At 48.6% G+C, this 21373-nt stretch overlaps 1 protein-coding gene across 1 annotated transcript; it reads left to right on the forward strand.

Moving 5' to 3' along the window:
• Positions 1–9145: 9145 nt before the first annotated feature.
• On the forward strand, positions 9146–18442 carry LOC138661747 (olfactomedin-4-like). The gene is made up of 5 exons (XM_069746638.1): positions 9146–9233; positions 14712–14858; positions 14954–15166; positions 15250–15400; positions 17165–18442. Exons 1-5 carry the CDS (start codon positions 9177–9179, stop codon positions 18001–18003), a joined length of 1407 nt encoding a protein of 468 aa, XP_069602739.1. The 5' UTR covers positions 9146–9176; the 3' UTR covers positions 18004–18442.
• Positions 18443–21373: the final 2931 nt, after the last annotated feature.

Genomic DNA, 21373 nt, shown 5'->3' on the forward strand with positions numbered 1-21373 from the left:
ATCCGAGATGATTGATGGGTTTGTTAGGACTATGACATGTTTTGTAGCGGAGTTATCGAAATTAGATATAGATTAGAAAAAATCAGTTAACTGAAGATGTAGGAGGGACGAGGTGATCCAACCCCTTTCTGGGATGTTACAGGCTTGGCTATAACTGTCTGCACAAATCCCCAGCTTCCTTCTTGTCCTATTTTCCTGGAAGAGCTGAGTACATCCCATGAGCTGGGACGTATGGAAAACTGCCCTAGCCTGGGGGCCTGCCATGCTTTGAACATGTGAGTGTTATCTTTTCTCCTTTATTCCCTTTATGTTATAATTACCGTGTACATATTTGCAATTGTCTCATTTGTAACCTCTTTGTAGAATATTTTGATAAAGCACTGCCTAAATTTTGAGGGGTATATTATTTCATGCCAGTTCTTTCTCCATGCTCTAAAAACCGTACCCTAAGTCTTCTGAAGGGAAATACCCTACTGTTGTGTTGGGTTAGCTTCGGACCCGTTTAATCAAAGCTGGTGGCAGTGATACCGCTAGTGTGCAGACTTTTGGGTTATGTTGTAGCGGCTGCGGCGTTGATAATTAGTGTTCCTGCCTGAGTGGGAGTAGTTTATCGCGTCGCTGCAGCGTGCCCAATAGCCAGTACATAGCAGGCAGCCTTTCTGGCGACTAATTACCCAGGGTGCAGTACCTAATCTGACCTGAGAGTAAGGGGGGCGCCAGAGAGCTGCAAGTGTTCAGTGGAACTGTAAGCGGGATATACATAAATCCCTGCAGTTTGTGGTATATTGAAAGCAGTGGGATACCTAGCATAAGCCCCTGCTGTAAACTAAGAGGTCAATAGCCTTGTGTGTGTTTTCTCATCACATTGTTAGCAGTGGAGGGATAACTAAGATAAGCCCCCCTGCACATGTGATAGCCGTCTGTTGGCCCAAAGCCACCCCGACCGTGACGTAGGGGTGACGGTCACGGTGTGAATTGTGACAAATTGGTGGCAGCGGTCAGGGGAATCCTGACAAATTGGTGGCAAGGCGGTGGGATATCTTAGAGCATTAGTGATTTGGTTTGAGTAATCATTCCTCTCACTAAAAACTTGCAGAAAGTTCTTGCGAGGACTCTGCGCAAATAAGTTTGGAGAACGAACTCAGTGTTTTATTAGTCTTGAGACAATTGCGTACTGGTAATTATCCCCTCCCTTTCTCTTCGTTTTTCTATCCTATCTTTTATTTGGCAACCATGGCTGCGAAAGGGGAAGCCTGGTACAACCACCAGAAGAAGGACTTTCTTGCTGGGATATGCACGTGCCATGGCCTGAACCCCCAGGGTAAGACCAAGACTCAAATGGTCGCTGAACTGGTGCAATTTGAAGCAGACCAAGCCAGGCCACAGAGCCCAGAGGCCGCAGAAGCCAGCACAAGCGAACATGGTGCTGCAGCAGAGGTCCAACCACTGAATACGGGCCCTACTGGCAACCAGGGGGGTGCAGACCTCCTCCTGCAGCTGGCTCTGCAACAATGCTCCGCAGATGACCTAGCGAGACGTCTGCAGCTGTTTCAGCAATACCGGCAGGAGGCCCAGCAAGCCGAGAGAGAGGCCCGAGCCGAGCGGGAGGCTGAGAGAGTCGAGCGCCAAGCCCAGCGAGCACATGAACTGGAGATGCTCCGGCAGGGGGGATGCCCTCCACCACTCAGAGACGTGAGCCCAGCAGCGCTCAGATACCTAAGCCCCGGCCCGATCACTTTCCTGTTATGGAGAAGGACGGGGACTTGGACACTTTTCTGCGGGCCTTTGAGAAAGCCTGCAGACAGTACCGGCTGCCTACTGATGAATGGGCACGATACCTGACACCAGGGCTGAGAGGCAAAGCTCTGGAGGCGTTTGCTGCCCTCCCTCAAGAACAAGATGGAGACTATGAGGCCATCAAGCAGGCCCTGATAGCAAAGTACCAGCTTACTCCCGAGGTGTACCGTAGAAAGTTCCGGACCCTCCAACGTGGCCCACACGACAGTTACAGTGATGTGGTGCATGGACTGGGGACCCACTTTGACCAGTGGACCCAAGGACTGTCGGTGACCACCTTTGCACAGCTGCGAGACCTGATGATCCAAGACCAGTTCTTTCATCTTTGCCCAGCTGAGGTGCGACAGTTCGTGATGGACAGAGAACCCAAAGACGTGACGAAAGCAGCGCAGATTGCCGATGCCTATGAGGCCAACCGTAGATCGGAAGTGCGGAAGCCAGTCACCACCAGCTGGACAGGGGGTAAGCCTGCAACCAACGCCAGTATCCCTGCCAGCCAGCACTCCAGAGGTCCTGTCCCCGTAGCCAACAGCACCAGACCTACCACCGAACCTCGCAAGTGTTTCACCTGCCATCAGACTGGTCATATCAGTCCCTCCTGCCCAACCAAGCAGAAGAACACCCCAGCCAAGGCCCCAGGGCCTAATGCAGCAGTTCTTTTGGTGGGTGGTGTGGTTGGGAGGGTGTGTGACAACGTACAGCACGTCACTGTGGGAGGGCATGTTGCTACAGGCCTCAAGGACACCAGGGCTGAACGAACCCTCATCCGACCCGAACTGGCGGCCCCTGAAGAAATCATTCCGGGGAAAACCCTAACTGTCACTGGGATTGGGGGCATCAGCTGTCCCTTACCGATGGCCCGGGTTTTTATTGATTGGGGTGCTGGGAGCGGGGTGAAGGAAGTGGGGCTGTCTGATAATTTGCCCACTGATGTTTTGTTGGGGACTGATTTGGGGAGGTTGGTTGCCCACTACGTCCCTGATACCCCTCCCCAATCTACTAATAAGGGTAACGTTAACCCTGATGATGATGATGATGATGATGGGAAATCGCATGTGTTACCTGGCCATGCTTTATCTTGTAATACTAATGATGCATCTATTAACCATGTTTTTCCTAGGATTGATGGTGAAAATGTTGTACCTGTGCCAGCTGAACCTGATAATGATTTTTCTGTGAAGGTTAATGTGTCCATAGGTACAGGCGTGCCCAGCCACGTCGCTCTGCGGAGTGAGACGGCTGAGGAACCCCTAACAGGGGCAAGTGTTGGTGCTACAGGAAATGGGGAGATGCATGGGAACCGTGAGGAAGGTGCCGCCATGAAAGTGACCATTGCCACCGAGGAAGGTAACTGGCCCATAAGTAGCACTGCCCCTGGAGTGTTGGGGGTGGATGGGGAGGTAGAGCCCATAGCAGCGCCGGCTGACGGGTCTGTAGAAACCCCCGGGGAGACAGCCTACGTAGCTGCTGTCACCCGCAGTCAGAGTGCCCGGAACGCAGATAACTGTCTGCCTTCCGGACCCTCCTCAGTCATCACTGTGACTGAACCAGAGGTGCACCCAGAGCAGGTCCAAGAGGGTTCCTGTGGGGAAGGGACCCTGACATTGCTTCTGGCTTCCCCTAGCCAGGAGTTTCAGGCCGCTCTGCACACAGATGCGAGCCTAGAGAGTTTGAGACAACTTGTCGGGACGCACTTCTCCGAGGCTGATAAGGAGAAGGTGTTCTGGGAACGAGGAAGGTTGTACCGGGAGACCGTACCCGGAGAATCACAAAAGGAGTGATTTGGGGAAAGACAGCTGGTCGTCCCGCAGCAATTCCGGGGTGAGGTGTTGCGGATTGCCCATGAGATCCTGCTAGCTGGACACTTGGGGATCAGCAAAACTAAGGCCCGGCTGTCTCAACACTTCTATTGGCCTAAGATGGGGACAGATGTGTCAAACTACTGCCGCTCCTGTATCACTTGTCAAAGAGTGGGGAAGGCGGGGCCTGCTCTTAAGGCTCCCCTGATCCCTTTGCTAGTGATAGAGGAGCCTTTCCAGAGGATCGCGGTGGACATTGTGGGCCCGCTGGCCGTCCCCAGCAGCTCTGGAAAGCAATACATCCTTACTGTGGTAGACTACGCTACCCGGTACCCAGAGGCAGTAGCTCTGTCGTCAACTAGGGCAGATAAGGTAGCGGATGCCCTGTGGGCCATCTTTTCACGTGTAGGATTTCCCAGGGAAATGCTTACTGATCAAGGGACCCAATTTATGTCTCGCCCAATGGAGGCTCTCTGTAAGAGAATGCAGGTGAAGCACCTGGCATCGAGTGCGTATCACCCACAGACCAATGGCCTGTGTGAACGCTTCAATGGTACCCTCAAACAGATGCTACGCATGCTGGTTGAGACTCAAGGGCGCGACTGGGAGCGGTACTTCCCACACCTGCTGTTCGCTTACCGAGAGGTTCCGCAGGCCTCGACGGGGTTCTCCCCCTTCGAGCTCCTGTACGGCAGGCGAGTCCGGGGACCCCTTGGGTTGGTAAGAGTATCCTGGGAAGAGGAGCCGAACCCTTCTGAAGTGTCCATAGTGGAGTATGTCATGCGCTTCCGTGACAAGATGCAGACCTTGACGCAGTTGGTGCATGACAACATGACGCAGGCTCAGGCTGATCAGAAGCACTGGTACGACCAGAACACCCGGGAGCAGACCTACCACGTGGGTCAAAAGGTGTGGGTGCTGGTCCCCGTGCCAACGGATAAGCTTCAGGCAGCCGGGGAGAGCCCGTACGTCATCCACCAACAGCTCAAGCCGTCACTTACGTGGTCACGCTTGACCACGCTCGGGGTAGGCGAAAGGCCTTTCACGTCAACATGATGAAGGCTCATCACGAACGTGAACCTTTCGTCCTACCGGTCTGCAGCTTGCCCGAAGACGGGGAGGAAGACACCCTCCTGGACATGCTGGCCCAAGCCAAGGCCAATGGGTCCATCGAGGACGTGGAGGTAAGCGCCTCGTTAACTGAATCCCAGCGGTTGCAGTTGCAAACCACACTGGAACCCTTCCGGGTCGTGTTCTCCAACCGACCTGGGAGGACTCAGTTAGCAGTCCACGAGGTGGACACCGGGAATAACGCCCCACTACGGCGAACACCCTATCGAATCTCTGACCAGGTGCAGCAGATTATGCGCCAAGAGATCGATGAGATGTTACAGCTGGGGGTGATTCGACGGTCAAAGAGCGCGTGGGCATCACCTGTAGTTCTCGTGCCAAAGAAGGACCGGACCACCCGGTTCTGCGTGGACTACAGGGGGCTCAACGCCATCACAGCCTCGGATGCGCACCCACTGCCGCGCATCGAGGAGCTGCTTGAGAAGTTAGCTGGCGCAAATTACCTAACCATAATGGATCTGAGTCGAGGATACTGGCAGATTCCCCTGAGCTCTGAGGCACAGGAGAAGTCCGCCTTTATCACACCCTTTGGACTGTACGAGTCCACGGTCATGCCCTTCGGCATGAAGAATGCCCCTGCCACTTTCCAGCGGATGGTCAACCTCCTGCTTCAGGGACTGGAGAAGTACGCAGTGGCGTACTTGGATGACATTGCCATCTTCAGTCCCTCCTAGAAGGAACACCTGCAGCATCTCAAGGAGGTGCTCAGGCGAATTCACCAAGCAGGACTGACTATCAAGCTGGGAAAGTGTCAGATGGGCATGAGGGAGGTTCACTACCTGGGGCACCGGGTAGGCGGGAACACCCTGAAGCCAGAGCCTGACAAAGTGGGAGTGATCGTGAACTGGCCCACTCCCGTGACCAAGAAACAGGTGATGTCCTTCTTGGGCACTGCAGGGTACTATAAGCGCTTTGTACAGCACTATAGTAGCCTGGCAAAACCTTTGACGGACCTCACCAGGAAGAAGCTACCCCACATCATCAACTGGACAGATGGCTGTGAGGGGGCCTTCCAGGCTTTGAAAACCGCACTGTGCAACGCCCCTGTGTTGAAAGCAGTCGACAGCAGTCGACCGTACTTGGTGCAGACCGACGCCAGCGAGTTTGGCCTTGGTGCTGTGCTCAGCCAGGTTGACTCGGAGGACCAAGAGCACCCCGTGTTATACCTGAGCCGGAAGCTTTTGCCGAGGGAAGTGGCCTACTCCACCATCGAGAAGGAGTGCCGGGCCATAGTCTGGGCCCTGCAGCGCTTGCAGCCCTACTTGTACGGTCGCCCCTTCACTGTGGTGACCGACCACAACCCTCTGCGCTGGCTAAACGCCATGTGTGGAACCAACGGCAGGTTGCTACGCTGGAGCCTTGCCCTTCAGCAGTTTGACTTCACCATGGAACACAAAACGGGCAAAGAGCATGGGAATGCAGATGGACTCTCCCGCCAGGGTGAACCTACTGAGGTGCCCATGGAGGCATACCGTGGGGTACTGCCTCCCTAGCGCACACCAAAAGGGGGAGGTGTGACGATATGGTATGAAATATCATAAGTAGTTTTCTTGTTAGCCTGCGTGGGCTAAGCCCCCCTTCTTGGAGTGATGCTGCAGCAGTTTGTAGCGTCAAATTCCTTCCCTTTCACTCAGCCAAGAGCTGCTTTGCCAATGTATGGGGGAAGAGAGGTTTTATTGCCGAAAGGAATTTACGACTAGGCTCAGATCTCCTCTAGCTGAGAACTGCAGAGAACTGTTTAAAATTTTCCAGAAATCCATGAGATTCTTTGTTTGTTTTTTGTACGATAGTATGCACCATGTTTACGTTAAGAACACGAAAATATATATTCGTATTCTCACTCGGTGGACCTACCCATTCCCCGAAACACCGTCTGGTAAAGAAGTAGGGTTTTCTCTGTAAATATGTATCCCAGATAGGACATATTTGATCTCATTAGAATGCTCACGTTAATCCGAGATGATTGATGGGTTTGTTAGGACTATGACATGTTTTGTAGCGGAGTTATCGAAATTAGATATAGATTAGAAAAAATCAGTTAACTGAAGAGGTAGGAGGGACGAGGTGATCCAACCCCTTTCTGGGATGTTACAGGCTTGGCTATAACTGTCTGCACACATCCCCAGCTTCCTTCTTGTCCTATTTTCCTGGAAGAGCTGAGTACATCCCATGAGCTGGGACGTATGGAAAACTGCCCTAGCCTGGGGGCCTGCCATGCTTTGAACATGTGAGTGTTATCTTTTCTCCTTTATTCCCTTTATGTTATAATTACCGTGTACATATTTGCAATTGTCTCATTTGTAACCTCTTTGTAGAATATTTTGATAAAGCAATGCCTAAATTTTGAGGGGTATATTATTTCATGCCAGTTCTTTCTCCATGCTCTAAAAACCGTACCCTAAGTCTTCTGAAGGGAAATACCCTACTGTTGTGTTGGGTTAGCTTCGGACCCGTTTAATCAAAGCTGGTGGCAGTGATACCGCTAGTGTGCAGACTTTTGGGTTATGTTGTAGCGGCTGCGGCGTTGATAATTAGTGTTCCTGCCTGAGTGGGAGTAGTTTATCGCGTCGCTGCAGCGTGCCCAATAGCCAGTACATAGCAGGCAGCCTTTCTGGCGACTAATTACCCAGGGTGCAGTACCTAATCTGACCTGAGAGTAAGGGGGGCGCCAGAGAGCTGCAAGTGTTCAGTGGAACTGTAAGCAGGATATACATAAATCCCTGCAGTTTGTGGTATATTGAAAGCAGTGGGATACCTAGCATAAGCCCCTGCTGTAAACTAAGAGGTCAATAGCCTTGTGTGTGTTTTCTCATCACATTGTTAGCAGTGGAGGGATAACTAAGATAAGCCCCCCTGCACATGTGATAGCCGTCTGTTGGCCCAAAGCCACCCCGACCGTGACGTAGGGGTGACGGTCACGGTGTGAATTGTGACAAATTGGTGGCAGCGGTCAGGGGAATCCTGACAAATTGGTGGCAAGGCGGTGGGATATCTTAGAGCATTAGTGATTTGGTTTGAGTAATCATTCCTCTCACTAAAAACTTGCAGAAAGTTCTTGCGAGGACTCTGCGCAAATAAGTTTGGAGAACGAACTCAGTGTTTTATTAGTCTTGAGACAATTGCGTACTGGTAATTATCCCCTCCCTTTCTCTTCGTTTTTCTATCCTATCTTTTATTTGGCAACCATGGCTGCGAAAGGGGAAGCCTGGTACAACCACCAGAAGAAGGACTTTCTTGCTGGGATATGCACGTGCCATGGCCTGAACCCCCAGGGTAAGACCAAGACTCAAATGGTCGCTGAACTGGTGCAATTTGAAGCAGACCAAGCCAGGCCACAGAGCCCAGAGGCCGCAGAAGCCAGCACAAGCGAACATGGTGCTGCAGCAGAGGTCCAACCACTGAATACGGGCCCTACTGGCAACCAGGGGGGTGCAGACCTCCTCCTGCAGCTGGCTCTGCAACAATGCTCCGCAGATGACCTAGCGAGACGTCTGCAGCTGTTTCAGCAATACCGGCAGGAGGCCCAGCAAGCCGAGAGAGAGGCCCGAGCCGAGCGGGAGGCTGAGAGAGCCGAGCGGGAGGCTGAGAGAGCCGAGCGCCAAGCCCAGCGAGCACATGAACTGGAGATGTTCCGGCAGGGGGGATGCCCTCCAATAGGTCAATAGCCTTGTGTGTGTTTTCTCATCACATTGTTAGCAGTGGAGGGATAACTAAGATAAGCCCCCCTGCACATGTGATAGCCGTCTGTTGGCCCAAAGCCACCCCGACCGTGACGTAGGGGTGACGGTCACGGTGTGAATTGTGACAAATTGGTGGCAGCGGTCAGGGGAATCCTGACACAGACGGAAACGTCAAATTCGCACAACGTCTGGTGAATCATGCTGGAGTATAGTCTGTACGGTTGGAAAAAAGACACATGTCCATCAGGTTGGGAAATAGAAATATGGGATGGACCATATGGAGAGGACGCTGAGATGCGCAGAAACCAGCATGGGCGCCCTGCTGCCTCCGGAGGGAAGAAGTAAGAGGAGGATACATGTACCGGATTCACTCAAGATATCAAAATTCATAAAACACAAATATATTACAACAAGCCATAACCAATATAATCAGCATTTCCTCCGTCACTAATGAAGGGTGCGTGGGCGGTCTATGGCGGCGAGGGTCACGCTTCTCCCTCCATACTGGACGTCCTGTTCTATAGTCACTTCTGGACTGTTTTCTGCAGGTTACAAAGGACATTACAACCCCCGGGTCACAGGGCGAGCAGCAGAATGGGAACACACAGAATGGCTGGGGTGTGTGCTGAGAGTGCATGGGAGGGGGATCCAGGAATCTGGAAATTCCTGATGGTCATTCCTCCTCCACAAACAAAGCTTTCCATATAAATACAAGTGCGGCAGCAGGCAGTGCAAGAAGCAGAGGTCAGGAGACGAGACCACAGGGAAGATGCTGCCATTACTGATCCTAGCTGTGTGTGCACTGCGGAGCCATGCTGCCAGCCTGGTGAGTACAGGGACTGACAGGTATGAGAGCTATGCTGCCAGCCTGGTGAGTACTGGGACTGACAGGTGTGAGAGCGCTATGCTGCCAGCCTGGTGAGTACAGGGACTGACAGGTGTGAGAGCGCCATGCTGCCAGCCTGGTGAGTACTGGGACTGACAGGTGTGAGAGCGCTATGCTGCCAGCCTGGTGAGTACTGGGACTGACAGGTGTGAGAGCGCTATGCTGCCAGCCTGGTGAGTACAGGGACTGACAGGTGTGAGAGCGCCATGCTGCCAGCCTGGTGAGTACTGGGACTGACAGGTATGAGAGTGCTATGCTGCCAGCCTGGTGAGTACTGGGACTGACAGGTGTGAGAGAGGGCTATGCTGCCAGCCTGGTGAGTACAGGGACTGACAGGTATGAGAGCTATGCTGCCAGCCTGGTGAGTACTGGGACTGACAGGTGTGAGAGCGCTATGCTGCCAGCCTGGTGAGTACAGGGACTGACAGGTGTCAGAGAGGGCTATGCTGCCAGCCTGGTGAGCACTGTGACTGACAGGTATGAGAGAGCTATGCTGCCAGCCTGGTGAGTACTGGGACTGACAGGTGTGAGAGAGCTATGCTGCCAGCCTGGTGAGTACTGGGACTGACAGGTGTGAGAGCGCTATGCTGCCAGCCTGGTGAGTACAGGGACTAACAGGTGTCAGAGAGGGCTATGCTGCCAGCCTGGTGAGTACTGGGACTGACCGGTATGAGAGAGCTATGCTGCCAGCCTGGTGAGTACTGGGACTGACAGGTGTGAGAGCGCTATGCTGCCAGCCTGGTGAGTACAGGGACTAACAGGTGTCAGAGAGGGCTATGCTGCCAGCCTGGTGAGTACTGTGACTGACAGGTATGAGAGAGCTATGCTGCCAGCCTGGTGAGTACAGGGACTGAAAGGTATGAGAGAGCCATGCCGCCAGCCTGGTGAGTACAGGGATTAACAGGTATGAGATAGCAATGCTGCAGCCTGGTGAGTACTGGGACTGACCGGTAGGAGAGAGCTATGCTGCCAGCCTGGGGAGTACAGGGACTGACAGGTATGAGAGAGCTATGCTGCCAGCCTGGTGAGTACTGGGACTGACTGGTATGAGAGAGCTATGCTGCTAGCCTGGTGAATACTGGGACTGACAGGTGTGAGAGGGCTATGCTGCCAGCCTGGTGAGTACAGGGACTGACGGGTGTGACTGAACCATGCTGCCAGCCTGGTGAGTACAGGGACTGACAGGTGTCAGAGCGAGCCATGCTGCCAGCCTGGTGAGTACTGGGACTGACAGGTATGAGAGCTATGCTGCCAGCCTGGTGAGTACTGGGACTGACAGGTATGAGAGAGCTATGCTGCCAGCCTGGTGAGTACAGGGACTGACAGGTATGAGAGAGCCATGCTGCCAGCCTGGTGAGTACTGGGACTGACAGGTATGAGAGAGCTATGCTGCCAGCCTGGTGAGTACAGGGACTGACAGGTATGAGAGAGCTATGCTGCCAGCCTGGTGAGTACAGGGACTGACAGGTATGAGAGAGCTATGCTGCCAGCCTGGTGAGTACTGGGACTGACCGGTATGAGAGAGCTATGCTGCCAGCCTGGTGAGTACAGGGACTGACAGGTATGAGAGAGCTATGCTGCCAGCCTGGTGAGTACTGGGACTGACCGGTATGAGAGAGCTATGCTGCCAGCCTGGTGAGTACAGGGACTGACAGGTATGAGAGAGCTATGCTGCCAGCCTGGTGAGTACTGGGACTGACCGGTATGAGAGAGCTATGCTGCTAGCCTGGTGAATACTGGGACTGACAGGTGTGAGAGGGCTATGCTGCCAGCCTGGTGAGTACAGGGACTGACGGGTGTGACTGAGCCATGCTGCCAGCCTGGTGAGTACAGGGACTGACAGGTGTCAGAGCGAGCCATGCTGCCAGCCTGGTGAGTACTGGGACTGACAGGTATGAGAGCTATGCTGCCAGCCTGGTGAGTACTGGGACTGACAGGTATGAGAGAGCTATGCTGCCAGCCTGGTGAGTACAGGGACTGACGGGTGTGACTGAGCCATGCTGCCAGCCTGGTGAGTACTGGGACTGACAGGTATGAGAGAGCTATGCTGCCAGCCTGGTGAGTACAGGGACTGACAGGTGTCAGAGCGAGCCATGCTGCCAGCCTGGTGAGTACTGGGACTGACAGGTATGAGAGCTATGCTGCCAGCCTGGTGAGTACAGGGACTGACAGGTATGAGAGAGCCATGCTGCCAGCCTGGTGAGTACTGGGACTGACAGGTATGAGAGAGCTATGCTGCCAGCCTGGTGAGTACAGGGACTGACAGGTATGAGAGAGCTATGCTGCCAGCCTGGTGAGTACAGGGACTGACAGGTATGAGAGAGCTATGCTGCCAGCCTGGTGAGTACTGGGACTGACCGGTATGAGAGAGCTATGCTGCCAGCCTGGGGAGTACAGGGACTGACAGGTATGAGAGAGCTATGCTGCCAGCCTGGTGAGTACTGGGACTGACTGGTATGAGAGAGCTATGCTGCTAGCCTGGTGAATACTGGGACTGACAGGTATGAGAGAGCTATGCTGCCAGCCTGGTGAGTACAGGGACTGACAGGTGTGAGAGCGCTATGCTGCCAGCCTGGTGAGTACTGGGACTGACAGGTGTGAGAGCGCTATGCTGCCAGCCTGGTGAGTACTGGGACTGACAGGTGTGAGAGCGCTATGCTGCCAGCCTGGTGAGTACTGGGACTGACAGGTATGAGAGCTATGCTGCCAGCCTGGTGAGTACTGGGACTGACAGGTATGAGAGCTATGCTGCCAGCCTGGTGAGTACTGGGACTGACAGGTATGAGAGCGCTATGCTGCCAGCCTGGTGAATACTGGGACTGACAGGTGTGAGAGCGCTATGCTGCCAGCCTGGTGAGTACAGGGACTGACAGGTGTGAGAGCGCTATGCTGCCAGCCTGGTGAGTACTGGGACTGACAGGTGTGAGAGCGCTATGCTGCCAGCCTGGTGAATACTGGGACTGACAGGTGTGAGAGCGCTATGCTGCCAGCCTGGTGAGTACAGGGACTGACAGGTGTGAGAGCGCTATGCTGCCAGCCTGGTGAGTACTGGGACTGACAGGTATGAGAGAGAATCTACGGAAAATGTGCTACCTATCTATGACTTTTGTTAAAGTTGCTTAATATACATATAATATTAAGCAGGTTTTATGACTGCCTCCATGTTTGGCTGAGTTCCTCCTCCCATTAACCTATAGTTGTCTTTAATTAGTGCTGGATCCTACTTTTCCTTTTCAATTCATAGGCTTATGCTGTGGGTGAGGCAGGTTTGATAAATATTAGGCTTAGGGTCACATCAAAGAAAGGTCACCTTGTCGTAGCTAAGGCCCTGAGGCTGTTGTTAATCAGTGCTTGGTCCTACCTGCCCCTTTGTAGTTTGTAAGTTTTTAGCCCCAGAGAGGCATGAGAGGCTTGCCTGAGGAGGTGGTGATGGCGAACTCAGTCGAGGGGTTCAAGAGAGGCCTGGATGTCTTCCTGGAGCAGAACAATATTGTATCATACAATTATTAGGTTCTGTAGAAGGACGTAGATCTGGGGATTTATTATGATGGAATATAGGCTGAACTGGATGGACAAATGTCTTTTTTCGGCCTTACTAACTATGTTACTATGTTACTATGTTACTATATTAAGGCCACGTTCAGTATTTTACATCAGTATTTGTAGCCAAAACCAGGAATAGGTGATAAATACAGAAGTGGTGCATATGTTTCTATTATACTTTTCCTCTGATTGTCCCACTCCTGGTTTTTGGCTTACAAATGATAAGGTAAAATACTGAATGTGTGAACGTGGCCTTAAGCTGTGTGCCCACAATAAGTTTTCGACGCTGCGTTTTTTCGGTGCTTCAAAAGCGCGCAATCTAAGCCTACGTTCCCATGAGAGGTTCTTGGGTGAGTTTTTGATGTTGCAGATTTTCTGCCTCTAAGTAAATTGGGTTACTTGCATATTTTCTCTTATTTATATATTTATTTATTTTTTTTTTTTGGGGGGGTGTCATGTTCTAAATAAAGCTGCTTTGTTTTTATTTCCTGGTATTTGGCTTGAATTTTATTGACACAGTCACGTGTAAATTACATGTGTCTTTGATGCACTAAATAAAAAAATATATATATAAATATGTATGTATGTATGTGTATATGTATATATATATATTATACCGTATATATAATTTTTTATAAATTCCATCCGCTTTTCTGGAACTGTTAAATACTGCAATGCAGCAAAAATACACTGCATCAAACTCATCATGAGAACACAGACTTACAATTCCAACAAAGTACGTGGGAGATGGTGTTTTTTTTTCTCGTAGACTTATATGCGGAAAATTTTCAAGCAAAAAATGCATGTGATAATAAGCACAAGAGGGCTCGCTCCCACTTCTGATTAAATAGAACGAATGCAATCCGATTAAAAATCGGATTGCATTCTTACCAAAATAATCCTATTCTTGTGTTCGCAATGGCTTTTTTTTTCCTTGCTCAATTGCAATTTTACAGAAAAAAAAACATAGCATGCTGCGATTGCATGCAAAATTCAGGTTGTACTCCCCCATATAATATCACCCGAGTGCACTGTGATTCCCTCCGGCAGCAGAGGCGATGGAGAAATTACTTTCTCCGTCTCCTCCGCATCTGTGCTGTGATCCCCCTCATGAGAGAGGATCGGAGAGCAGAGCACTGACTTTCGGCTTTCACAGCAGAGCAATGGCCGCGTGTCATTAGCATGTCGCATGTGAAACACTAGTGTGTCTCCTGCCTGACTGTCTCAATAAAGTTTTACCAAATACTAGGAAGTATCAAAACCAAAGCAGCTTTATTTAAAACATGACATACCAAGAAGAGAGGGAAAAAAACTGCAAATAGGCCAATTTTCTTAATCACCAAAAGCTTCTCATGGGAACGTAGCCTTGGGATCCTACCAGAGATGTCATGGCTCGAATAATATGTCCGAGTCCCCACAGCTGCATGTCTCGCGGGTGTTCAACAGCCACAACACATGGAGGGATTGCCTTTGTTTGTTAGACTCGAACATATTTTTCGAGCAGGCTGAAGATACTCGGTTAGCACCCGAGCATGCTCTGATAACACTTTATCTGAGCTTGTTCACTCATCACGACCAGGCAGTAATGGAGTAGTAGACCCGCACTGCTTTGACTGTTGGGGAAAGGAGGTGTCACCGCTGTGACTACTGAGGGATTTGAGGGAAAGCTGCCATGTTTACTAATGAAGTATGGTGGACAATGCTGTCATTACTCCTGTGGGTACAATATATTGGTTTTGAGGGGTCAATGCTGTGACTAATGGACATGATGGATGGTTTACAGCAGCTCTCATATCTGATATCCATATTTGTCCTTACTAATAGACTATGAACATTTCGCTGAATAAACTTCAACAACTTTGTTCCCTTTCCCAGGTAAACACCACTGGGGCTATGGATGACTTGGGCGTCTGCCATTGCTCTGTCACCCTCCCAGATACCACGTTCCCTGCAGATCGTTTGGAGATCCTGGAAATTTCCAACAATTATCTGAGCGTCAGCGTCAAAGAAGAGATCACAAAGGTAAGACTGGATGAAATTCCGATAACGCCAGAAGCCACCGATGGCTTCTCGAATGAGATATGGGATGTGTTTATGGAATTCTATCATTCCTTTAGATCGAAAGTTACCAAGCTACGTTGACTGCATACGTGCAGAAGCTACATAACCTGACCAGGCGGGTGGAAGTCATGGAGATGGGAGGCATATCCTATACAGAACTAGACTTTGAGATGCTAAAGTTGGAGATCAGAGAAATGGAGTCACTGGTGATTAAACTTCGAGAATCCTTTGATGGATCCAATATTCTGGTAGAAGCTCTCTATGCAGAGGTAAGGAAATCATATAATGGACAGATATGGAAAGCCATACATACAAAATAAATCTAAAAATATGCTCCTATGTCAAATTTAAGGTCCATAATATTTCCGTCATGGTGAGCCAACTGGAATCATACGACAAGAACAACGTCCTAGCTGTGAGACGGGAGATTGCTTCACTGCGTAAGAAGCTTGAAGATTGTGAGAAGAACCAAAATAATCAAGAACCTCCATCAGTCAATTATGGTAAGTCAGTGGTGTTTAATATGAAAATTAATATCTCTAGAATATATAGTGCCATCAATTCAACAGCGCTGTACAAACATTATCATCACTGTCCCCATTGGGGCTCACAATGTAAATTCCCTATCACTGTCTTTGGGGTGTAGGATGAAACCGGAGGAAACCCACATAAACATACAAACGCCATGCAGATATTGTCCTTGGTGGGATTTGGTGCACAGCTACAATGCTTAAAAACTGAGCCGTGCCTCTATAAATATTAAAATACATGAATTTAATAAAGGAACACATTTCCAGCAGCTCAACTTTTGACTTGGATTTTAGTTGCTAAGCCAGCCCCTTCTGTCAAAGACAATTAATACATAGAGATGGGGGGCTGTCTTAGTTATTGGAAGAAACAATAAACCAGCCTTAGGCTACTTTCACACTTCCGTCTTTTCAGATCCGTTGCAATGCGTCGTGTTGGGGAAAAAACGGATCCTGCAAATGTGTCCGCAAGATCCGTTTTTTTCCCATAGACTTGTATTAGCGACGGATCGCCACACGTCGCACCCGTCGTGCGATGGATCCGTCGTGTTTTGGCGGACCGTCGTCTGGAAAAAACGTTCAATGTAACGTTTTTTGTCTGCATCGAAAAAACGTACAGTGACGGATCCTGCGGCGTTCGTCGTTGGCTAGAATGGAAGCCTATGGGCGCAGGATCCGTTCCTGTCCCTCAAATGACGGAATCCAGCAACAGATTCTGTTTTTTTACACTGAGCATGCCTGGAAGGATTTCTGTTCCTTTAATTTAACCCATTTTTCCTGCAGCTGCTGCATCGACGGATCCGTCAAAAAGCAGAATCCAGTGCATCCGTTTTTTACAATCTGCACAGTCTTTTTAACACTTTGACGGATTGTAACTGATTGTAAAAGAAGGAAGTGTGAGGGTATGTGCACACGTTGCGGTTTTTGCTGCGGATCCGCAGTGGTTTTGACGCTGCGGATCCGCAGCAGTTTTCCATGTGGTGTACAGTACAATGTTAACTTATGGTAAAAAAAACCGGCGCGGAAACGCTGCGGTTCATTTTCCGCAGCATGTCAATTCTTTGTGCGGAATCCGCAGCGGTTTGGCGTCTGCTCCATATTAAAAATCCACAGGTGTCTAAAACCGCAGTGGAAACCGCAGAAAAAAACGCGATAAATCCGCAGTACTTTTTGCACTGCGGATTTAATCACATCCGCTGCGGAAAATTCTGCAACGGAATCCGCAGCGTGTGCACATGGCCTGAAAGTAGCCATATTCACACTCTAATTATGTGTCAACAGACAGTTTTCTTGAGTCAATTTCTAAGGCACAAGTCGAGCAGCCTAGACTGGAGACCAGGGATGATGGCTTAAGATATGGGGATGTTTGCTAATTCAAGTACAATTACAAAGTTTTAAAGATTAATAAAACATCCCCCCAAATTTTATATATATATATAATTTTTTGTTTGTTTGTTTCCTGCTCAATGTGATTGTTTGACGGCTATCGAGACAAAAAAGTAATGCAACATTAAGGGGTGCACGGTCAGACCATTGTAGGTTCATGGGTCCATTACAAATCTGGGTAAATGTGCTCTACTCCTGCCATGTGTAAGCATATGCAGAGCTCGCTATGTTTGCCACTGACAGCCCCACTTAAATCTTGAGCCGTATATAGATGAAATGATACGAAGAAATCTAAAACGAGATCTACATTGTCTAAACTTTTAAATGCTTAGCTCCATCTTTATTGTCCTTTAGGTTCCTGCAGTCACGGAGGAATTGTCAACATCAGCAAACCATTTGTGGTCCAGTTGAACTGGTTAGGTTTTTCCTATAGATTTGGAGGATGGGGGAAAGACGCTTTCTCAGGTGCCAATCAAGATTTGCATTTTGTGGCCCCTCTCACGACGGATGCCCGCATGATGAACCTTTATCGTTCGTATCCTACCTACGATGATCTCTTGCTCTACAAAGGGGCCACCGAGAAGGTGTTCACCAAGAATCCATCCTACAACAATTACGACTACTCCAGCTGTGGCCAAGGTGGTGGAGTCATCATGTTCAACAACTCACTGTATTACAATTGCTATAACACCAGGGACATCTGTAAGTACAATATAAATACCACAGTGAACGAGCGCAGGACCCTCCCAGATGCCACCTTCAACAACCGATTCTCCTACGCCTCCTCTGTCTGGCAAGACATTGACTTGGCCAGCGATGAGGATGGCCTCTGGGTCATTTACTCTACTGAACAAAATGCTGGAAACATTGTCATTAGCAAACTAAATCCCCTTAACCTAACTGTGGAGAAGACCTGGATGACATCCCAGTACAAGCTGGGTGCCACCAACGCCTTCATGGTGTGTGGGGTCCTATATGCCACCAGAACCCTTAGCACCAGAAAAGAAGAAGTCTTTTACATGTATGACACCAAGACAAGTCAGGAAGGTCAGATAAGCATCATTCTTGATAAAATGATGGAGAACGTGCAGAGTCTCTCCTACAACCCCAATGACCACAAGCTCTACATGTACAATGATGGCTACCTGGTTACGTACAATCTGAACTTTAAAGCACTACCTAAGCCTGTCTAAAGGAAATAAATAATCATAGAATTATGGATGTGGACTTTCGGATGACAGAAGCGACAAGTCACTGTGCTCATTTACAGAAGATTCCTTTCTCCTTGAAATGTACATCGTTTTTATGACTTATGCTGTACTACCCAACTGATCACTATTTTTATTTTTTTTAAATAGATTGTTAGGAGCCAAAGGTTTTTTTGTTTTTTTCTGATACAAAGCTCCAAATTTTCAATGTATAAGTAGCTAAAAGATGACATTCTGGCTACCTGCAGCGACCACTAGGGGGAGATAATGAACCTACTGCATACTGTTTTGTATAGAGCTCAGTAATATCATGGTATACAGCATCAGCACATAATGTGAAGGGTTAATACAATATTGTAATAATGTTTTATTTTATTTTTTCTACACTTTACTCCTATAATAAACTTTTTTTACTGCTGGTTTATTTTAATGGTTTTATATTTCATTTGGAAAATATGTGCAATTATGTATTTTCTACTTCCAGGAAAAGTAGTGGTTAGGGCTCGTTGTAACTGTATACTAGTGACCCCCCAACATCTACAGTATGATGGGGAGGTGAACATGTAACATTTCTAGAAGAGTCTGCTGGTGACATCCAAACTTTCCATGAGAAAAGCAGCGATATCTCCATTTTAAAGGTTTGTTTGTTTCCAGTAAAGCAACTTATCCCCTCTCCACAGGATGGAGGATTATTTGTTGACCGCTGGGGGGTTTGGCCGTTGTGATCCCGACAATGGGGCTCTTCAGCCTCATACTGAATAGAGTGGAGGTTCACTGTTATGATCCGGTGACCTTGGAGCAGCATGAAAACTTTCACTGGAGTAGGTGGTAACTATACTGACCGCAAATCCTGCTCTTAACATCGCAACTAGAAGTAGCCGTGGGGTGTACCTAACAAACCCTAGACACCTCGTCACAGCCGGAGGACTAAATACCCCTATAGATGGAAATAGGAATACTACCTTGCCTCAGAGCAGAACCCCAGAGGATAGGCAGCCCTCCACAAATATTGGCTGTGAGTAGGAGAGGAAAGACAAACACAGCAGAAAACAGGATTTAGCACAAGAGGCCACTCTAGCTAAAATAGGAAAGGATAGGACAGAGTTCTGTGCAGTCAGTATTAAAACCCTTCCAAAAATATCCACAGCAGATTTTACAAAAAATTCCTCCATCTAACTAAAGACGTGGAACTGCAACTCCAGAGACTCCTACACTCAGAGCAGGAATACAATCAAAAAACAAGCACACAGCTTGTGTGCCATAGAAAAAGAAACAGACACTTATCTTTGCTGAATTGGCAGCTAAGCAGGAGAAGCCAGACAGAGATCCAACACTCCCCAAGAAACATTGACAACTGGCAAGGACTAATGAGTCCTGCAAACCTAAATACCCCAGTCAGAATTGCAATCAGCAGATACACCTGTCCAGGACTGCAGCCCAGGGACAACTGCATTACCACCTACAACCACCGGAGGGAGCCCAAAAGCAGAATTCACAACAGTTCACATGCTCAACCTCAGCTCCAGTCACTTTTTTTTAATGGGACTGCTGAGTAGAACACTCAACTAAATCTGCCAATCCCATAGACCATAAATATCGGTCGAGCGTGAGCATCTCCGCTCCATCCAGGACTGGATCTTGGGGTCGATGGGGGTCTTGGCAGCCAGATTCCAACAATCCACAAGTTATCCCGTGGATAGGGGTTACATTTATTTTGTTAGAATAACCCTTTAATATATGGCACTAAACATAGCTATAAAGGGAGTAAAATAACAGATGCATTTGACAGGATAATAAATGGCAGATGAAGGTTCTGTTATGGATACTTCATTGGGGCACAGGAGCTTTACCTTGCCTTTTTTTTGCGTCGTTTATTCAATGCCTCCTAGTAATGAGCCCAAGAGAGGATGGGACAAATCATGTTAATCGATATATAACCAATTGACGAGAATAGTAGCTGATCTGCAGCCACTAAATGGTATATGGAGCTGTGATGCCATGATCTGCACACCATTTACATCCATCGGTGGAGAGGTGCCGAGTGTCGGAGCCCCAAAGGATAAGTCGTAATAAAAGTAGTGGCGAAACACTTAATGTTCAAGTGAAAAAAAAATCTTCCTAGTCAATTATGTAATTACAAAAAATAATGGAGAAGTGACAAAGCAAAGCAGTCAATTACAGTATTAACATCTCATGAGTATGAGAACGAGCTTCGGACAAACTGAGTAAGCAGGAAGATTTTAGCTCTGAAGACCTCTCTAATAAATTCAGCTGTGGAGCATAATACAGACTGTAACTAGGGATGACCGAGCCCGTGGACTTTCGGATTCGTCGGTTGCGACTGAACTTTTGTCCAAAGTTTAGTTCAGGAACCAGAATTCTACCCGAATTTGAACCCTAATTCCCCCCCCAAAAAAAAATCAATGGGTACAAGATCTTTGTAAAATGGTCGGAGTAAGATCTAGGGGTCTCTCTCCCTCACTCCTCCTGCAACTCTGAAACGGACTTTTGGGGGGGGGGGTAAGTTCCTGATCTGAGTTCAGCACTGGACAGTAGGTGTCCGGTATGAACCCCGAACTTTACAGTTTGGGTTTGCTTATCTCTCACTGCTGTAACCCAAGATCAGGATCTGGGACTAGAAAAAGACTAAAAAGAACCATTATGGTCTATAGGTTATGTCTGGTATTGCAGCTCAGCTATAATCACTTGAATGATGAGATGCAATGCTGCACAAATCACTATTTGCGTGATTTTTATTTTTTTTTAAGATATATTTGAACAAATCATTGACAGTTGCTTAAATAATTCTCAACTGAATGATTTGCCATGTTAAAAAAAAATAAAAACTAAAAACAATAGAATCCTTGAAAAAGCTATCAGCGAAACATGCTTCTGAGTCACAGTGGTGATTTAGTATTTCATTTTCCCAGACTACTATTAGGTCGGTATTTACGTCTTTTCTTTGAATTGGTGTTCTATGTCAGAACATTGCACTTTTTTTGGAATTATGTGTAATTTGACAGTATGCTATTGCCCTCTATTGGCTAGTTTCCTGTGTTACAATGCGTGGTATTTTCAACTAGTTTCTTTTTAAAATTATGGTATTAATTGTAGGACAAGGGGTGTTTGGTTTATTCTGCTATTTTATGCCAGCTTTATGGTCCTGATTGTTTTGTAGCTCAAAGATGGAGATTGTGCTTCTGGACATTTTCAGGTGCAGTTGGTAATGACTAATCTCTTAGCAAGGTCGTTCTTAGGGTTCAGGCACACACAATGCCGTATGGACATGGGCGGACATACCGCCTGTTCAACCTGTGCAACTGCACAGGGACCCAGAGTGGGAGGGGGCCCTTGA

Source organism: Ranitomeya imitator, chromosome 2 (genome assembly GCF_032444005.1).
Source record: "Ranitomeya imitator isolate aRanImi1 chromosome 2, aRanImi1.pri, whole genome shotgun sequence".
In the NCBI taxonomy this organism is placed as follows: domain Eukaryota; kingdom Metazoa; phylum Chordata; class Amphibia; order Anura; family Dendrobatidae; genus Ranitomeya; species Ranitomeya imitator.